This window comes from Nannospalax galili, unplaced genomic scaffold (genome assembly GCF_000622305.1).
Source record: "Nannospalax galili isolate Female #2095 unplaced genomic scaffold, S.galili_v1.0 scaffold171, whole genome shotgun sequence".
Taxonomy (NCBI): domain Eukaryota; kingdom Metazoa; phylum Chordata; class Mammalia; order Rodentia; family Spalacidae; genus Nannospalax; species Nannospalax galili.
In genome coordinates this window covers 1,915,768-1,935,758 of record NW_008329362.1, presented here as the reverse complement: position 1 = coordinate 1,935,758, position 19,991 = coordinate 1,915,768, and the positions used below count along the sequence as shown (strand labels likewise).

The 19,991-nt window shown below is 36.7% G+C and overlaps 1 protein-coding gene across 2 annotated transcripts in view; it reads right to left on the bottom strand.

Moving 5' to 3' along the window:
* Nucleotides 1-18,831, bottom strand: part of Asz1 (ankyrin repeat, SAM and basic leucine zipper domain containing 1) — a 66,691-nt gene extending 47,860 nt beyond the window's left edge. For both annotated transcript variants that reach the window (XM_029565508.1, XM_008837226.2), the window contains exons 1-4: nucleotides 18,703-18,831; nucleotides 18,312-18,411; nucleotides 14,718-14,840; nucleotides 13,455-13,566 (exon numbers count right to left, since the gene is read on the bottom strand). In XM_029565508.1, coding sequence (XP_029421368.1) covers nucleotides 13,455-13,566; nucleotides 14,718-14,840; nucleotides 18,312-18,411; nucleotides 18,703-18,807 — 440 coding nt within the window. In that variant the 5' untranslated portion in view covers nucleotides 18,808-18,831. The remainder of the gene's footprint in view (nucleotides 1-13,454; nucleotides 13,567-14,717; nucleotides 14,841-18,311; nucleotides 18,412-18,702) is intronic.
* Between the last annotated feature and the right edge of the window lie 1,160 nt (nucleotides 18,832-19,991).

Here is a 19,991-nt window from a genome sequence, read left to right as displayed (position 1 = left end):
TACATGTTTTTCCAAGTATGTAAAGTATGATTCTTTAGCGACATTAATAAAAACACAATTTTATATTTATAGGCAATACATTTTCTAAACCTTTTACATGATATTCAATCTGATTATAGAACCCAACCAAATAAGTAAAATAAGTTTTCTAATTTATTACACAGATGAGAAATACAAGTTAAGTTTCAAAAGCTTTCCAAGGTAAGTTTGTAAAGCTAATAAATAAAAGAAACTGAGATATAAACTTGGTTCCAAGATACTTTGCAAACAAGTAATCTTCAACTTTCTAAACATAAGGCAACTTAAACACATTTTTGCTTAACCTTAACTGTGAAAAATTATTGCTCTTTAGCATAATACAATATATAACATGAAAATATAAACAATGTGAAAAGGTAAATGAACAAAATATCTTTATTGAGGCATAGTAGGGTTTCTTTTTAAAGAACTATGTAGTTATTATTATACTGTTGAGGACACTGTACTCAGGTTAGATATGAACAATGATTTACAAGCCCATATACTAGCTCTCGACCTTTTGCTGCTAGCATCTCAGAAGATTAATCTTATGAGAATCAAAAAATCAGCATCTTTAAAGCAATTCTTTCAGTAACTTGGGATAATTTTATTCACATTATAAGGAGAATGCAGTTTTCCTCTGAGAGACTTAAGAGGGGAAAAACAAATACACATTTTAAATAAATATCAAGTTTTAAATAAAAATAACTGATACATATTTCAAATTCAGAATTTAAAATATAACGAGACAAGTCAAATTCTCAAGTGAACTAATGTTGGAAGGTAGCTGTATAACTATAAACTAATCACCATATATAACATTATTATAATTGCGTTAGCAAAAGATTTTCTGATGTCAATTTACATACACTGATTTTATACCAAATTCTAGAGAATAACCAAAGTTAGGTCAGAATTTGAAAGATTTTTTTTCTCCTGTCACGTTTTCTGGCCATGTGTTTTGAAAGAGTTGTGTTAAGAGCTTTTAATTAACTAGCTTTTTGTATCTCTGTCCTCTTCAACTTGATCTTCCAAAAGGACCAGGTAGAAAGACTTTGATATGACTAACAATATTAGTGCTGTGCCTCAAATATGTGAAATAACACTAAGATATTTGACTGCGTACATGTAAAGTAATTAACAAAGATAAAGCCATTTTCTATATATAGGAACGTAAGTGAAGACCCAAAGATGAGTACATGCAATTTCAGCCACCTGATATTTGATAAAGGGGCCAAGAACACACAATGGAGGAAAGACAGCATCTTTAACAAATGGTGCTGGCAAAACTGGATCTCTACCTGTAGAAGAATGAAATTGAACCCTTATCTTTTGCCTTGCACAAAAGTCAAACCAAATGGATCAAGGAACTCAATGTGAAACCTACTCCAAAACTGTTAGAAGAAAACATTGGCAGTAACCTACAAGATAGAGGTATAAGAAAGGGCTTTCTTGATTTAGACGTCTGATTTAGACATCAGTTGCTCAGGAATTAAGGCCAATAATCAGCAAGTGGGGCCTTATTAAACTAAAAAGTTTTTGTACAGCAAAAGAAACAACCAAGCAACTGAAGAGAAAACCCACAGAGTGGGAGAAAATCTTCACCAGAGGCATATCTGACAGAGATTTAACATCCAGAATATATAAAGAACTCAAAAAACAAAGAATCATAAAATAAAATGACCCAATTAAAAGATGGTTCTGAACAGAGTTCTCAAAAGAAGAGATAAAGATGGCTAAGAAACATCTTAAAAAGTGTTCAACACAGTAAGTAGGGAAATGAAAATTGAAACCACTTTAAGATTTCATCTTACCCAAGTTAGACTGGCTAAGATCAAGAAAACAAATGATACCAAATGCTGGAGATATAGGCAAAAGGGAACACTCATTCACTGCAAACTCATGCAACCACTATGGAAAGCAGTGTAGAAAACACTTAAAAAAACTAAAAATGAATCTACTGTTAGACCTGGTTATATTACCCCTTGGAATATACCCAAAGGACTCATCCTACTGCAGAGACACTTGTACATCCATGTTTATTGCTGCTCTTTTCACAATAGCTAAGAAATGGAAGCAACGTAAGTGTCCCTCAACTGACGAGTGGATAAAGAAAATGTACATTTATACATTGGAGTTCTACTCAGTGGTAAAGAAAGATGAAATCATGAAATCTGCATGTAAATGGATGGAACTAGAAACTTATACTAAGTGAAGTAACACAGACTCAGAAAAACAAATGATGTACATTCTCCCTCATTTGTGGATCCTAGCACCAAATCCTTGTATGTGAGCATATATCCTGATGTAACTGCAGGAGCCAGGAAAATGGAAAGGAACCAGGACGGTAAAGGGAATGAAGGAACATGAAAGAGAACAGTAGGAGACAGGTGTTACTAAGAGGGAAATGGGTAAAATGAGGGTATTTAAATGGAAGGGGGTAGGGAGGGTTATACAAAGAACAATAGGGATAAAGGGGAAGAAGGAACTCACGAGAGGGGAACCATGGGAGATAGGTATTGTCAAGGGAGAAATGGGGAAAATGGGGGTACTTTAACTGTGGAAGGAGGAGGGAAGGTTAGACAGGGAGCAAGAGAGGAGAGACAAATAATTCCTAGCTGGTGTAAAAATCAGAGGGAATTGTATTAGTCCAAAACCTACTGAAAAATTACACGTACAATATCTCTACATGAGCCCATGTGTATAGTTGAAGGCTACATAACAACAAACAGTGCCAGACAGGAGAAACCTCCCTTTTAGTTGTTGGCCAGGGTAGTCCAAAAGACTCTCTAAATTACACAGCCCTTCATTGTCTCCCAGAATTTAAAGGTAAGATCCTATTGCTGAAGATAAGACATACTTGGACACAGGACTTGAAGCAATGGTGATGGAACTGACCTGGAAGCCACCCTCCCTGAAGTCTAGCTCTCAAAGTTTTAGAGAATACTATGCAAGCTGCTTAGGGAGAACATCAATTGAAGATTCAACCCTAGCTTTAAGGCCTGATAACCACATCAATGACCAGCACAGGAAAGTATATCGCAGCAGTAGTGGCACTTTTATCTTGGAGGGTGGTAATCAACAGCTACCCAATTGGACCTTAAGCCCACTCAATGGGAGGTAACTCATGTATGGTACTGTAAACATAGCCAAATACACATGGCTTAAGAGGTCACAGATCTTAGAGAAAATTCCAAGGCTGTCATATCCCTAGACAAATGTAATTTCTTACTATGTGCTACATATGGATCCTTATATTTACAGATTAGTATGCCAGTCACCACTCATCAAAGAAGCTTCTTTTTCAACAGATGGAGACTATTACAGAGTTACACAACTGGTAACACACAGAGATAGTGACACATCTACATGGAACCACTACACCTAAGACTCATGGATCATAGTGATACTAATCAACTCTCATCAGCAAAGCTCCCTCATGCAACAAAGCACAATGAACTCAGGGCTCAGGGACCATTGTGGAAGAGGGGGTACAAAGATTCTAAGAGCCAAAGGAGGAGGTGCATGACCATAAAGAAATAGAGTCTTACAAACTTCTGGGATCTTGCTCATATGAACATAGAGTAGTGGTGACAGTATGCGTAAGACCCGTGCAAACTCAAGTAGACAAAACCTATTACAGAACTGTGGAAATGGGCAGCAGGCCCCAATCTTAGCCAAAGAACTACCGGGCAACTGATTACTACTAGGTGAGGAAGAGCTGATCTTCTTTAAGGGAGTGGCTCTAAATAGTCTGACTAGACTCCAGTGGATGAACTCGACTGGAGGGATGTCAGGGAACAGTAACTTGACCCAACAGGCCTCAGCATAAATGAAAAAATGCATGGAATCCAGTGGTGGTGGTGGGGGTTATGGGAGGGTGCCAGTGGGGAAGGAGCTATAAAGAGGACTAAGATGCTGTGCATGAAATACACACAAATTCATTTAAAATATATTAAAAGAAGAAGAGAAGAGGTACATAAAAAGATGAGCATAGGATATGGACAGGAAACTTCTAAAATTATGTGAAAGTCTAATAATCTAAGGAAAGAGGTCCAAATCAATTAAAATGAGAAAAATAACAGAAGTATAAATAGGCTTCTTGGCAGAGGAGGTAATACAGTGATGAAACATTTTTCCAGTAAGCAGGGCATTCTGGGTTTAAGTCCTAGGAAAACACATGCACACACGCACACATACACAGCTTATTTATATATTGACACAGAGGTAAATGGATGTTCTTTCAGTGTTTACACTATAAACTGTAAAACACTTTGTGGAGGATTACTTCTCCATTTTAAATGCACAAATTTTTGAAGCAATCTACTTCTAGAAGTCTTTTTACAGATTACCCACTGAGAATGCTCTCAGCATGTTTATGGCAAACACATGGGTGCTTTCCTCTATCTAGGGACAGTTCTGAGCAGAAACTCACCTATTTATGACACAATACTTTTATCTGTATATTATAAAAAAAGACAGAAAAGATAAAATTCTAGAGTTAGAAAATCTTAAAGCTGGAGCTCAAACCTTAGAAATTTGGCTCGAGACATTACTGTTATCCACCATAAAACACAAGAATGTAAAAATTACACATGCTATAAATGTTATCAAAAGGATGTTTCAATAAATTACAGTGCACTAGTAATAAATAATAGTGTACAGTTATCAAATCAAACAGAGGTAAAGTTATTATGGCCTGACAAGGAAGAGCCCACACTCATTATTTTCCCACACTCATCTTTGAGTGTGAAAAGAACTCTGTGAATGTATGCATTTATATATATGTATGTTTATTTTAAAAAGGTTCGATCCCAAAGACTCACTGGAAGAAGAACCAACTACAAATTGTCTTCTGACCTCCAATGAGTGCTATGGCATGGGTGTACCCCTCCACATAAACATAAAAGCATTTCTTTTTTAAAAGAGGAGGTTTAGAACACATAGAAAAAGGCTTTCAAATGTTCAGCTCTGTAAGATGTGACCATAAAAGGGCAGGGCAAGGATTTTTGTGCTAATAAGAATTTTATTTCTTGATTTTGATGGTAGTTATATAAATACAATCTAATCTAATGATGAACTCTGAATGAAATCTATGGGTTGTACCAACGTTAACTTCCTGCTTTCAGTATGTTGCTGTAGTCATGAAGCATGTCATCTCTGGGGGGCTGGTGAAGACTACTACAGCTTGCTGCAGGATTTTTATAACTCTCTGTGAATCTAGAATTACTTAAAAATAATTTTTTGAAGGGCAAAAAATGGTTTGGGGACATTCACTAAACTATTTAGAGTCACCACCTCTGAGATAATTCAAAGAATTTCTTCAGTCAAAGAGTACGATTATTACATGGACTTATTATTTTAGTATTTTATGACAAAAATTTGTCAACTAATACATTTAAAAATTATAGGAAAAAATACAAAATAAGTGGCAATTTCTAGCAATATTTTCTAAGTAAGCTATTTAAAAACATTTCCTGAAAGAATACTTTATGACTTCTTCCTATGTTTTCAGTAGTGAGCTGTGTCATGTATTTACTTACAACTAGAAATAAGTTAGCAGTGTAAGCCAATATTATACTCAATCTACCAAGCTGCTCCATGACATTTAAAACTAAATTTATACTGAGAAAGAAAGCAAAGTTTTTCCAAGTTTTTTTTCCTGTTTATTAAAGCAGGTAATAACATTCAACAAGTTAACAACTACTCAATGATTACGTCAAAACCTTGAGCATTGGTTAATGTGTCCCTATTTATCAATGGTAATAAAACATCTACTGAAATTAAAATGTCACATAATTTGTAAGACTCTTATCTCATAGCTGGGCTATCTGGATTTAACAAAATACTCTTGATAGAAAAAGTAACTTCTAAATACAAATTTACCTTTTTTAATATTAGAAAGGGTTTCAGCAAACTAGGGGAAAACCTCATAAATTCAAAGAAGAAAAATGTTACTTACAAATAATCTTATAAGATTTATTAATATTCTAATAATAGAAGTGTCAAATTCATGTACTACTGATTTATAAGGATTACTTAGACAATATATTTAAAAGCAATAAACACAGTGCTTGGAAGGCAGCAAACAATAAGTGTTTCCTTTAAAAACAGGCTGTTGAGATGGCACAGTTGTTGTACAAGTCTGGTGACATGAGATAAATCCATAAAACCTACTTAAAGGCAGAAGGGGAGAACAAACTCCACAATATTCTCCTCTGACTTCCCCATGCACACTATGGCATACATGCCCATACACAATATAACTAGTACTACTACTAGGGCAATTCTCAATAGCCAAACTATGAATCAACCTAGATTACTACAAACAGAAGTTGGTAAAGAAATCGTAAGGCCTTTTGAAAAAGTCACATGGAAACATGTTGAAGCTTCTTAAAATATATACATGTACATAGCTGGGTGTGGTGGCGCATGCCTTTAATCCCAGCACTTGGGAGGCAGAGGCAGGGGGATCTCTGTGAGTTCAAGGCCAGGCGGGGCAACCTAGGAAGTTTCCGGATCGCTGGGGCTACAGAGAGACCCTGTCTCAAAAAGACAAAAATATATATATATGTGTGTGTGTGTGTGTGTACACATATAAAAAGAGTTTAAAAAGGAGTTACCAAGTTAACTGGCAGTGTCCTCTGACCACTATGCCAGGAAGCTATAGTCACACCTCCTTCCCACACTCGTCAAGGTCAAGGGGGGAGTCAGTTACCCCTCCCACCCAATCAGTCGACCTTAGCTGCATGTGGGGGAGGGGCTAAGGATAGATAAGCCTAGAACACCATGAGGCACCTCTCTTGCCATTTTGTGTGACTGTAGGGAAGTCACAGGATCTATATTTGAGTGTGGACTTTCCAGCGCAGATATAAATGGGGGGGCACCCACCCTTCTGTAAATAAACCCCCACCCTATGCACTGTTAGAAAGCCCAATAAACTTGTTAGGATTAATTAAAAAAAAAACAGAGCTAATGGAAACCTTCATTATTCCACCAAAGTTGACCCCATGTTAGCAAATCCTTTGGTCTTTGATTTCTTATTCCTATTCCCCCCCTTAATCTTCATTGTATATATATTTTTATGTAACCTGCTTCAAGTTATTTCTGGAAAAATGTGTTAAAAATTGCCCCCCTTTGGAATAATTAAAAAAAAAAGAAGAAAAAAAAAGAAGTTACCTCATAATAAGGGGACAATGCTCCTACCAGGTACCAAAGGCCTTTTGAAAAAGTCACAGGGAAACCTACTACTGTAGAAGCTTCTTAAAATATATACATATACACATAAAAAAGGATTTAAAAAGGAATTGTAAGAAGTCCTTTCCAAATAGAAAGCTCAATGCCAGGAATAGGGGTTTTCTTTTGGAATTATTGACCCAGGATGTCAAACAATGCTGGTTATTACCATTGCTCTTCTAAAAGTATTTTAGTGCTGGGCATGGTGGTGCACGCCTGTAGTCCCAGCACTTGGGAGGCAGAGGCAGGGGGATCTCTGTGAGTTCAAGGCCTGCCTGGTCTACACAGTGAGTTCCAGGCCAGCTGGGGCTACAGGGAGACCCTGTCTCAAAAAGACCAAAACAAAAAAGTATTTTAGTTATTATTTTTATGTGTATGAGTGTATTACCTGCACATATATAAGTGCCCGCAGGTCAGAAATAGGCACTGGATTCTCCTGAACTGGAGTTGTAGACTGGTGTTAGCCAGCAGGTAGGTGCTAGGGATTGAACCCAGGTCTTACACAAAAACAGTCAATGCTCTTAACCACTGAGCCATCTCTCTAGTCACTACCATTGCTCTTGGCTGCCGTCCATGGAACCTGACAAATAAGACTCATTGCTGAAGACACTACACACGAGTCATAGAATAAACATGGAGAAATCAAGCTGGTATTGACCTCAAAGCTTCATCTCTACTGGCTAGCTTCCACAGTGCTGGAAGGTGCTATGCATGATACCAGAAAATCGTCAACCATACTCAGATATGAACCATGAAAGTTATGATAACAACTGGCTGGCAAGATATGTCCAGTGGTACAACAGTGGCACTAATGTTATTTTAGTAACCAATCACTTTCTGCTTGGACTGAAGGTTTGGTTCACAAGATGAAGCCCATACCTGACACTGATAGCAGGCGTAGGAACCTATGGTTAGACAGGTCACAGGCCATAGTAGAGAACCTACTACTATTATCCTGCTAAATGGACACAGTATTAAACTGGTATCTAATGATTTGCTATACTCATATAATAGTGCATCTTTCAATGTCACCAGAGTGATTAACACAGAAATCCACAACTGGTCAACAGGAAGAAAATAAGAGACTGTGGAGTACTTAGTCCTAAATGAGACTTCTGTATCACCCCCTCTCATCTCATGGCTCAGGGATCATTGTGCAAGAGGGGTGGGAAGATTTTTAAGTGCAAAGGTGGTGGATGAACACAAGGAAACCATGTTTTCTGGACTTCACAAGCAGTTGCACATATGAATCCACAGCATGTGTGACAGCATTCACAAGACCCATACAAGCCTAAGCCAGACAAATACCCAGTATGAATGGGGGAGGTGGGCAAGTCCCAGCCCTATCAGAGGAACCGTTGGTAAATGATAGCTGCTGGGAAAAAGAGAATAAGTTTTCTTCAAGGTGTGATACATGGAGGTTGATCAGGCTCTAGGGCATGGACCCACACACAAGAGCATTTGAGGAACACAAATTATACTCAATAGGCCTTACAAAAACAGAGGACATAAAATGAGGGAGGATGTAGGGAGGTGGTGATAGATCTGAAAATTGATGGGGGAGGGGGTCTGAATATGATCAAAATGCATTGTATGAAATTCTCAAAGAATCAGTAAAATCTTATTTTAAAAAGAAAATGTACTATGCAATATTATTCAGGTGCTAGGGATTGATCCCAGAAGAACAAAGCCGTATACTTTCCAGGATAATGGGTAGAAATGGAGACAATCATGTTAAGTAAAATGCCAGACTCTGAAAGACAAGTATTATGTGTTTTCTCTCATTATGTGGGAGAGAGAGAAGGGGGGGGTGGGAGGGAAGGGGAGGGGGAAGGAGAAGAGGGATGGAGGGAGCGACTGAGATGGTAAATGACATGATGGTGGAAAGGGGGTAGAGGGCCACTAAAAAAGAGGAAAAAAGAAAGGGATCAGAGAGAAGGGAAGGGGTGATCAAGGGGGACAAGAGAGTACAGAAATAAAGTATAGAATGTATATTTATGAATATACTGAAATAAAATCCATATTCTATACTAATAAAAAGGTATCTGCACAGCAAATAAAACTATCAGCAGAGAAAAAGACAGCCTATGGTAGAAGAAAATCTTTGTCAGCTAAGCATTTTCATTGGCAATATTTAAGAGAAAATTGTGATTTCTGTCCTAGATAGTTAAGTTAAAAATTACTTTCAAGTTCTTAGTTCTTTGCCTTAGTCTCAAAGAAAGGAAAGGAAAAAAATAAAATTAGAAAAAATAATAAAGGAATGAAGTAGACTTCTCTATACCAATATGGAAAACCTATTATGAAATGTTAAATGAATGTTATTTTCAATAAAAACTTAACAAAATAAAAAAGAAGCTGGAGGTTTGTCTCAGTGGTTAAGAGCACTGACTGCTCCTGCAGAGGACTCCTTGCAGAGGGTTCAATTCTCAGCACCTACATGGTGGCTAACAACCATCCTAACTCCAGTTCCAGGGGATCCAACACCCTCTTCTGACCTCTGTGGGCATTGTACAACACACACACACACACAGACAATGCACTTATAAACATAAAATAAACATAAATAAAAAATTTAGTAATAAAAAACAGTAAATAAAAATGGCAATTTAGAAAATGTGGACCAAAATTGTAAAGGCTCCTGAAGCAGCTGTATGAAAATTAAAAAAAAAAACCAAGACACTAAGGAACTACTGAACCGAAATCTAGACAGCAAAATGTCAGTGTTAAAGTTAATATTCAGAATTGCTTTTGCATTGAGGGCAAAAGCAGTTCAGAGAAATTAATGGGAAAATTACTTTGAACATCAGACGGAAAAAATTTAAAATGCCTGGGCATTTAGGTCAAAAGTGTGATAAACCATACTTAAGACAAATTAAGCCCAGACTTACGAGGCTACATCTTCAAGGTAAGAAATCTTCATGTTCACACTCAATCCTCAAATTTAAGATGACATGGTTCCTTAACTGATAGTGCCCCAGGCACCTTTGAGAAATAAGCAAAATTTTCTCTGATGGATCACTATATGCATCACATTTTTATTCCCACAGCAAATCTGTAAATCTATTGACTACTACCTGGTGATTCACAAGAGGCATGAGGAACAGTACGAAAAGAAACAAGCTCATAACAATTTCAGACATCGGTACCGATCTAGATGACATGTTTACTACATTAAAGAAGTGTTAAGTTAGAGTTTGCAATATTTTCAGGGAACAATAAGCTATAAAAAGTGATATTGCAATTTTTGAAAGAAGTCTTAAAAAAATTCCAGAAATTTGAAAACTAACTGAAATTATTAATTCACATTTGAACTACACAGGTTAGAAGGGCAAATGAGATTCAGCAAACTAAAGGAACATCAGCGCCGAGGATGTAGCTCAGAGGCACAGTGCTCACTTACTGGCCATATGCAAGACCCTAGGTTCCATCCCCAGCATCTCAAAAATTAAATTAAATTAAAAAATTAATTGTAGACCAAAAGTAATTAGCTAGAATATAGAATATAGCATGGTAAGACAAAAGATGGAAAATGAAAGTAAGGATAAACTCAGAAAATCTAATGGCTATACTACAATCAGAGACATGTAAGCACAGTAAAGAATCAGGCAGAGATAATATTAAAAGAAACATTAGATAAGACTTTTCTAGAACTAAGGCACCAATCCAAAATTTAGAAGGTATTTATTATGACATCATGATGAAGATACAGTAATGATAATACTTTAAGTTGATATTTTAAAATTAGCTATTTTCAAGACAGAACAGAAGAAATATTGTGAGAAACTACTAAAAATTTCAAAATCACTGACAGTAATGAATCCAACTGGGACTTGCAGAATTGAACATGTATTTAGTGAAAGGTGTCATTCTAGAATAAACACAGGGACTTGGGTAGGAAATCCCAACCCAGCCTAGGGAACTTCTGGCAACTGATGGCTGCTAGGAGGAAGAGAGGCAGTCTCTTACAGGGATGCGGCTCTTGGTATGTTGATCAGGCTCTAGTGAATATACCCACACTGAGGGACACGTGGGGACACAAATCAGATTCTATACCCGTATTGTACATATGGTCGAGTATACTGAATTGGGCAAGGGGAAGTAGGAGGTACAGATAGGGGAGGGGATCTACATATATCAAATTATACCGTATGCAAATCACAAAATTCAATAAAAAATTTAAAAATTATTTTATTATTGTATGCGTATTTTTTTTTTGTGTGTGTGTGTACATGCATGCATGCCACAGTGTGCATGAGATCATGGGCTGTTTTTACTTTTCAATAGAACAGAACTAAGGTTGTCAGGCATGCATGGCAAGCACTTTTACCTGCTGAGTGACTGTCTGTCCCAACTTTGAACATTTACTTACTTACATAAAGAAATTAGCAGCAGCAGAAATATTCAAGCAGACAAGAATTGATGCATATTATTTCAGATTTATCCTATACACCTTAAATGTGATATTTAGCTGTACGGAGGCAGAATAGCAGAGTCTAGGACTCTGGCTTGTTTAATTTCTCTTTTCATATGTTTATAAGACAGGGACTAAGAAGGTAAAGTTTTTACTACTCATGGTATTATTTTATGCTGTGCTTCTCTAAGTAACGCAGGTTCCACCTTGAACTCATAATCCTCCTGCTTCAGACTCTTGAGTGCTGAGACTAATAGGCATGCACTACCATGCCTGGTTACTACCTATACCACCCTGTACAAATACTAAAGAAATTAAAGAGCGCACAGCAAGAAACAATGTTCCATTAATCCAGAGACAGCACTCATGGATATTTATTTCAGCTATGTGTCCTAAGTACATGTCTCAATTTCAAGGTACAACCAGACCCACAATTTATACTTAAGAATTAAACTATAAACAAAATAAAAATATTCCTATGAATTGATGTGCTTTTAAAAGTTTGCTGATACTTTCAATATCTATTCTTTTTAATCTTTACTTTTTAAATAGTTATCTGTACAGGTTGGCCCTTTTCACACTAGATCAGGGTTTCTTAACTTTAGCACTATTGATATTTTGGCATTAGTTATTCTGTTTGGAAGGATAGATGTCCTATGCACTGTAAATGTTCAGTAGTATTTCTGGCCCCAAGCACTATCATTGTGGGTGTGACAATCAAAAATATCTTTAGAGACTGCCAAGTGTTGTACAGGAAGCAACAAGATTTTGCTTTTGAGTACTCCAATGAGATTTTTTTGTTGTTGTTTTTGAGACAGGGTCTCTCTGTAGCCCCAGAGGCCTGAAACTCACTATGTAGACCAGGCTGGCCTTGAAAATTTTAGCAAAGATCTAGAAATGATCTAAAGTAATATAGTAAGTACAAAGCTGTTATTTTAGTATCATATTGAATTAGGACAAAAATCCTAGACGTTTAACTGTTACCATATCTGAGCAAGAGAGCACAGTTAATCAAATTATGAATGATCCTATTCACACTAGACATTTCCATTAGATGAAATAGTTCCCACTACTTCACATTGAAGATCAGCTAAAACAAAAATAAGAGATTAATGGGAAGATGGAATGGAAAATGGCGCCAGACAAAAAGTTAATAAAACAGAATTTTAAGTAATCAATTTTTATTTTTAGTGACTTTTCAACAGATACATGATACATTTGTTATCTAGGCCTAACACTATTACACATTACACACGTTATTGCATAACTAGCTGATGAAGTTCTAGGAAAATGGAAACACTTCTACATATTTTATTAGTATTTGTATAAAACTGTTAATTCTTTTAAAAAAGATTTTATTTTAGTTTTTTGAATTGCGTATGCATGTTCTCCGTGTGTGTGTGTGTGTGTGTGTGTGTGTGTGTGTACGTGAGTACAAGTGCTAGGTGCTGGGAACTGAACCCAGGCCCTTTGCAAGAGCAGTACATCTCTTAACCACTGAGAAATCTCTTTTGAGTCTATGATTTACAGGAAATGAGTTTATTGTTCTCTTTACCTGCTAATTACAAAATCATATTCCTGTAAAAGTTTAAGGCTAAAAGTTTACCTTCACATTATCTCATTTTGATAACCTTACACAATTGAAACTATGACTTTATGACGTATTTTCATCCACAAACTATTTGGTCAAGTAAATAATGCTCTTGATTTCAAAAATTCATTTTATCAAATGTATACCAGGATGATAAAGGAAAAGTATAACATTTTGAACATACAGTGAGGCCCTTACCTACAAGCAACATTTGGATCAGCATTTCGAGACAGTAGTAGCTCAACACACTTCAAGATCTGTTCCTCTGAGCCACGAGCAGAGCATGCAGTCATCAAAATAGTTAACTTATCTATAGTTAATAGAAAAGCAAAGAAAAATCCCTACACATTAGGAAGCATCTCTAATGTACTTTTTAAAAACCATTCTAAGCATTTACTGCACTCTAAAATTCTACAACTTCTGCCTATCTATGACTCCTGGCAGATCTCACCATCTAGGGATGGACCACTTACATCTCCAAAGTATAGCTCATTTCATATCTTAACTTCCTTCCTCTATTGCCATTTCTTCAGAAGAATAGAAAGTGTTTTGGTATATTGACTCTGTGTGGCCACACTACCTGGGTATAAACAGTTTTTGATGGATTAAACTTTGCCTTGTTTAATTTATGATTGGAAAATAATGATCTATATTTTCTGGTTTGATTTCTCATTACCCATTTGACAATTCTTGAGACTTGCTTGTAAAGTACTGTACTCAAACTGTAATTAACTACACGTTCATTGGTTTCCCTGTTACATATTATTTATTTTGTGTGTGCTGGGTGGGTGGGGGGCACATGCACACTGGAACACAGAGGTGGAGGGCAGAAAATAATCCCTGGGACTCTCCTTCTACCATGTTTCACACACTTTCAAAACTCTCATTCTTAAATATATTTTCATCAAGTGATGTCTTCAAGTGACACAATGAAAAGAAAAATCTATGTAAGCATGCAACTAAGAGAAGAAACATAAACTGGATTTACATAAATACTCTTGATCTTTAAAAGGACTCGAGCACTACTGAGTGAAAAATATTTAATAACAAAGACAGAAACATAGATTTAATAAACTACAAAACAACTTTAATTCAGAGTTTATAATTATATATACTGATTTAAGTAATTTTTCACAAAATTCTTAGCTTTTTGCTGTTTCAATGTATTGTTCCTTCAACAAAAATCATCTAGTATATAATTTAAAAGTATGTTTATAACATTACCTATTATAAACATAACAGTAAAACCTGTTATGAAGATAATAGGTTATAAGTCTATCTTTTGAAAAAATAATTGCTCAAAACATATTTATTTTTAAATTAAAAATTTAATTTTTCATATTAATCTAATACAATTAAAAGATTTTTATTCAAAATGCTTTAATTTTTTCACTCTGCATACTTGCTGCTTGGAAATCAAATCATCACAGTAAACATAATTAATTTTCTCAAATCTCTTACCTTTATCAAAGCTTGCATTAGCACCTCTGTCCAGAAGGAACCGAACCAGCTCTACATTAGCAACGCTAGCAGCATACATAAGAGGAGTCCATCCATACTGAAAGCTAGAATCTACACTAACGCCTGTCAATACAAAAACAAAGTTTTAAAATTCCTCCCCACCAAAACCAACCAAAACAATGACAAATAAACTCTCATTGTTACCTCAGTCTGTGTAAAGTATATGGATATTGCAACACACATACGTAGTTTATTATGGAAGAGAATTTCTTGGTGAAAACAGTTTCAGAAAAGACTTGCACTGGTATTAACAAAATTCGCTTCCCTTAGTCTCAGGTTGGAGAGACCAAAGTTTTACCACACAATAGAGAGAGTATCTACAGTATAATAGGGTTTTCGATGCTAGACTTTTCTCTGTAGTGGTGTTAGGGAAGGTTTTGCAGAGGTCGTGTCTTTTAAATAAGAATATTATCTCTACACAGATCACACAACTGTATCATTTTAAATACTACATATATCCCAAAGATGTCCTGAATTTCTTACCAACACAAACTTAACGCATGGGTGACTGATGAAGAATGAAACTAAAAGATAGGCTTGGGCTAGAGCACGAAAGCTCTGAGAAATACAGACTACAGTTTGTAATCCAGGGATCAACATTAGTATATATCTATACCATAAACACAACATACACTCTTGTTGAGAATGGGACAGCAGGTATGGAAACTAGGATGAAGCCAGAAGTTTAATAAACAAAAATAAAATCAAGAACAGTGAAGACAGAAGAAAGAAAATGAAAGGAGATTGAAAGGCAGGACCATTGTAATTTAAAACTACTTTGAGAAGGAGTGATTAGAAATAAATAGGAAATTACTATCAAGTTGTGCTGTAGGCACAGATGAAATGTCAGGCACTGAGTGAAAAAGAAGGTTTAAAATAGTCACTATTCAGAGTGAGACAGGAAAAGGCAGGTAATAATTCTCATGAAAGGACAACAGTAAAATCCTCAAATCATTAATATTTCACATCCTTTGAATTATAGGATTTTCCTCAATAATACAGGTTTGGTCATACAATGCAAACAAACAAACAAACAAAAAACCTGAGCTGATCTAGGACTGAATAGGAGCATATATGGACAAGGACACGATAAGGCAATGAATATAACTTATTAAATTTATATAAAGCCTTTCTTATAAAGAGATCAAGGTTTAAGTGGCAATTTCTCTTCGACTTAAATACTTCCCAGGGATAGAGAGACGGCTCAGAGGTTAAGAACAGTAATTCTTCTTGCAGAAGATCTGGGTTCAGTTCCCAGCATCCACATGGTGGCTAAAAACCATCCATAACTACAGTTCCGGGGATTTGATGCCCTCTTTTGGTCTCCATGGGCATTGTACAATATGGATATATCTACATACATACGGGCAAACATTCATACATATAAAATAAAAATAAAAAAGGAACACTTGATAATCTCATGAAAGAAAAGAGAATGCTTTTGTTTCAAAGAAATTTGTATCGGTAACAGCATTGGTTATAACATTTTATAATTTACAGGTCTTAAGATATCTGGCTATGGTATTCTGCTTGGAGAGATACTGAGGAATGCACTGAGAGGCTCACTTTTTTCCCCCTGTGAAAACACTAAGTCACTAAAGACTATATATGTAAATTCCCAATTGTCTCACTTAAGTTGGTATAAGGTACATGGTATTTCTGGGAAAATAAAGCCCTAAATTATTAATATATTTCTCTGCTCCAGCTTCTCTTAAAAATGTTTCCTCTTTACACTAATGCAACCAGAAGAGAACAAGTTCAGAGAAAAGATCATTTTATTACATTTTTCTTTGACAGTGCAGCTAAAATGGTGACATATGTAGAAAGGAAAGAGTGAAGAAAAAGAGAAGTAAATGTGGAATTTTGGTACAAAAAATTTACCAATTATCACATCTAATACTTAAAGTATTTTGTAGGAACAAAGGTAAGATCTCTTTCTCCTTGTATGTATAGATCTGTTATCACCTTTTTAAAACGAACTTTTAAAGTTTTTGTAATTAGGGCCAAATTTCAAAGGTTGACCAAACAATTAGCAGTAGGTTATGTTCAAGCACTGAAAAACCCCAAATTTGCCCATCAGTCATAGGGAGTCCAGTTATCTCATAGTCTTCTATTACCTTCACTATGCCTATTCCCACTGCTTGCGTACAAATTCTGTTTTCTAAAAGAAATTTCTGCCTATTCTATCCCATCCCATCAATTACATTCATATTTCTTATTCACTCCTCCATTTCCTTAAATTTTATTGAATTTCATTCATCAAGTGGATCTCAAGTTCCACTGTTGTCTACAAAGTCAGACAGATCTTTGCCACAAGAATACAGGTAAAATTTACATAATGTTCAGCTACTATTGACATAAAGTCTACAGACTCTATCCTTTATATATTATCTTAGTTTCATTCTCCTCCTCTCCAATATCCCTTTGATAAAATGTCATCTTCACTTTAGAAAGGGGGAAACTGAAGTTTATCAAGGTTCAACAGCTTAATATTACAGAGCCACCAAGTGTCATGGTTAGTAATAAAAACCTGATCTTGTTTGATTTATTTTCTGCTAAAGAACATACTGTTTCCAGTATAGAACTTTCCTTCTTCTCTTCCTTCCTTCCTTCCTTTCTTGTCTTTTTTGAGACAGGGTCTCTCTCTAGCCCCTGCTATGTAGACCAGGCTAGCCTTGAACTTACAGTGATCTGCCTGCCTCTGCCTCCTCAGTGCTGGGATTCAAGGCATGCACCACCATGCCCGGCCTAACCTCATATATTTTTTTGTGTGAATATTTTGTGTCTTATAGATGTTTAATGCATGCTAGTCCTTTGGATAATTTCAACCATTAGGGTCAACAATTTAATGCACATTTGTAGATAAGTAAAAAATGTATTTCATCTAAGCTACAGAAAAACACTAGGGAACTCAGGGCAGACTATGCTCTGAAAGTTTAAGTAACATTTTCAAGGAATCACACTGAAAAGGCCATAAAGCTGGAACAAATATCCACATATTTATTCTGCCATCTAACACAGGCCTTACTCTACCAGAACAACAAAAAGCAGACGGAAGCTGAACCTGAAACAATTCTTGAGAAACATACTATAGCCAAGTAAATATTTAAAAGGATCAAGGTGGGGTAGGGTTAGTTTGAACCCCCAGAAGTAGTGGGGGTTTTTTTTTTTTTTTTTTTTTTTTGGTCATTTTTGAAAGAGTCTCCCCAGCTGGCCTGGAACTCACTCTATAGGCCAGGCTGCCTTGAACTCACAGAGATCTGCCTGCCTTGGCCTCTGGAGTGCTGGGATCAAAGGCATGCAACCACCATGCCAGACCAGAATAGGCTTCTTAAACAAGGTGGCTGGAGAGTACTTACAGTAGCATTCCAAATGAAGGTAGATGGAAGACAAAAAGGCAGGCAGACTGAAAGTCAACAGAGACATGTAAAAGGCAACTGATAATGGTTTCATTGGAGAAACAGCACAGACTTTAAGATTAGAAGCTTAGTGAACTTAACATCTCTGCTTTTTTAACTCTGTTCCTTAACTCACCAGAATCTAGAAGCTCTTTCACTAAGAAAATATCTCCGGTAGTCAGTGCTTTCTTAAACGTTTCATTCTTCTCTTCAGCCGGTAACAACCTTTTTAATGTCTTAAAAAGAAGGAAGGTTAAAAAAAAAAAATCACGTTATATACATATATGTATATATTTTTCATTTCCATTGCATCAGGAAATAATGTTTAAGTACATAGGTTTCTTCTGTTTGGTTTGGTCAATATATGAACTGTGTCACGGATTCATGACTAAAATTAACTTTCGATACTGTGGGTGGGGGTTGTTAAAAGGACTGGGAGGGGGAGAACGCGGCTTCACACTCCGGCCTCGCCTTCGAAAGCCAGGGTGGCCCAAGAGGTGTGTTCAAGATGTCGCCTTCTCCGCTACCTGAGAAGACCTGTTGAGATAGCCAATATCCCAGCCGTCATCCTCGCTGTCGCTGCTCTCGCCTCCGCCGGCCACTGCCATGCCCCTCAGTGTCCCTGCCGCCATGCCCACCCGACAGCTCTCCCAGGGCCTGCGCACTACCGGAACAGGCGGCCGGAAGCAGCACTGCGCAAGCGCTGGGGGCCTCAAGCGCAGACGCAGAGCAGCAGAGGTGGCTCCTACCTTGCCCTCTCCAGCCAGAAGTATGGTGTGGGAGGCTGCAAACCATTGCTCCACGCCTGAGGGGCTCCGTAATGGTACTTCCAGTTCCTATTAGGGACTTCATCTTTGTTTTTTAAAAAAGTAGTTTACACCTTTAGTTCCAGCACTCCGGAGGTAGAGGCAGGCAGATCTCTCTGAGATTGAGGTCAGCCTGGTCTGCATAGTGAGTCCCAGGCCAGCTGGGGTGCAGGAAGACACTTCTGAGGATCTTGCACTTCAAAGAATGCCCTGCTTGTGGAAGGCACCGACCAAAACTAAGGTTTTGCCTCTGTCCCATTTGATAACTTTCCCTCCCCTTCTGTTTTCTCAGGATCACTTAACATTTATGTATATCATGTGCAGCGATTTATATGTCTTTTTTTGTTCTCTGAAATTTAGTGTTTTGAAACTAAGTATGGCTATGTAGTCTAGGCTGGCCTGTGTAGCTCAGGCTGCCCTCAAACACCACCTTCCTGGTTCTATTTCCCGAGTGCTGGGATTATAGTTCTGGAACACCATGTCCACAATGAATTTGTGTGGCTTCCTTGATGCCAGATGTCAAGCTTCTCCATACCTGTTTTTACTTCTGGATGAGCCACAAAGTCTAGAATACTGCTTTTCTGTATCAAAGATGTTTCATTCAAGTTTGTTAAATGCTGAAGTAAGTAAATTTTTGTCTTTCTTATTCCATCATGAGATTCGTGTCAGTACTTCCCCAGTCCTCAATCTGAAATGGAAAAAATACAATTTTGTCCCCAGTTTTTACTGTGCCTATATAGAAACAGGGAGAAATGGTGCTGGAGCTATTGAATGCCCTTAGGTTGAAAAAATGGACTTTGAGCCAATTTATGAAATGAACTAAAGGTTGATCATAGATATATGTGAAAATTTATAGAAGCATTATTCATATTAGCTAAAATAACACAACTCAAATATCCACCTAATGAAAGGATATATATATGTATATGTACACACACATATATGTATATATGAATGTTAGTTTCTTAGGGCTACTGGAATGCATTACCACAAACAGAGTGGCTTATGAC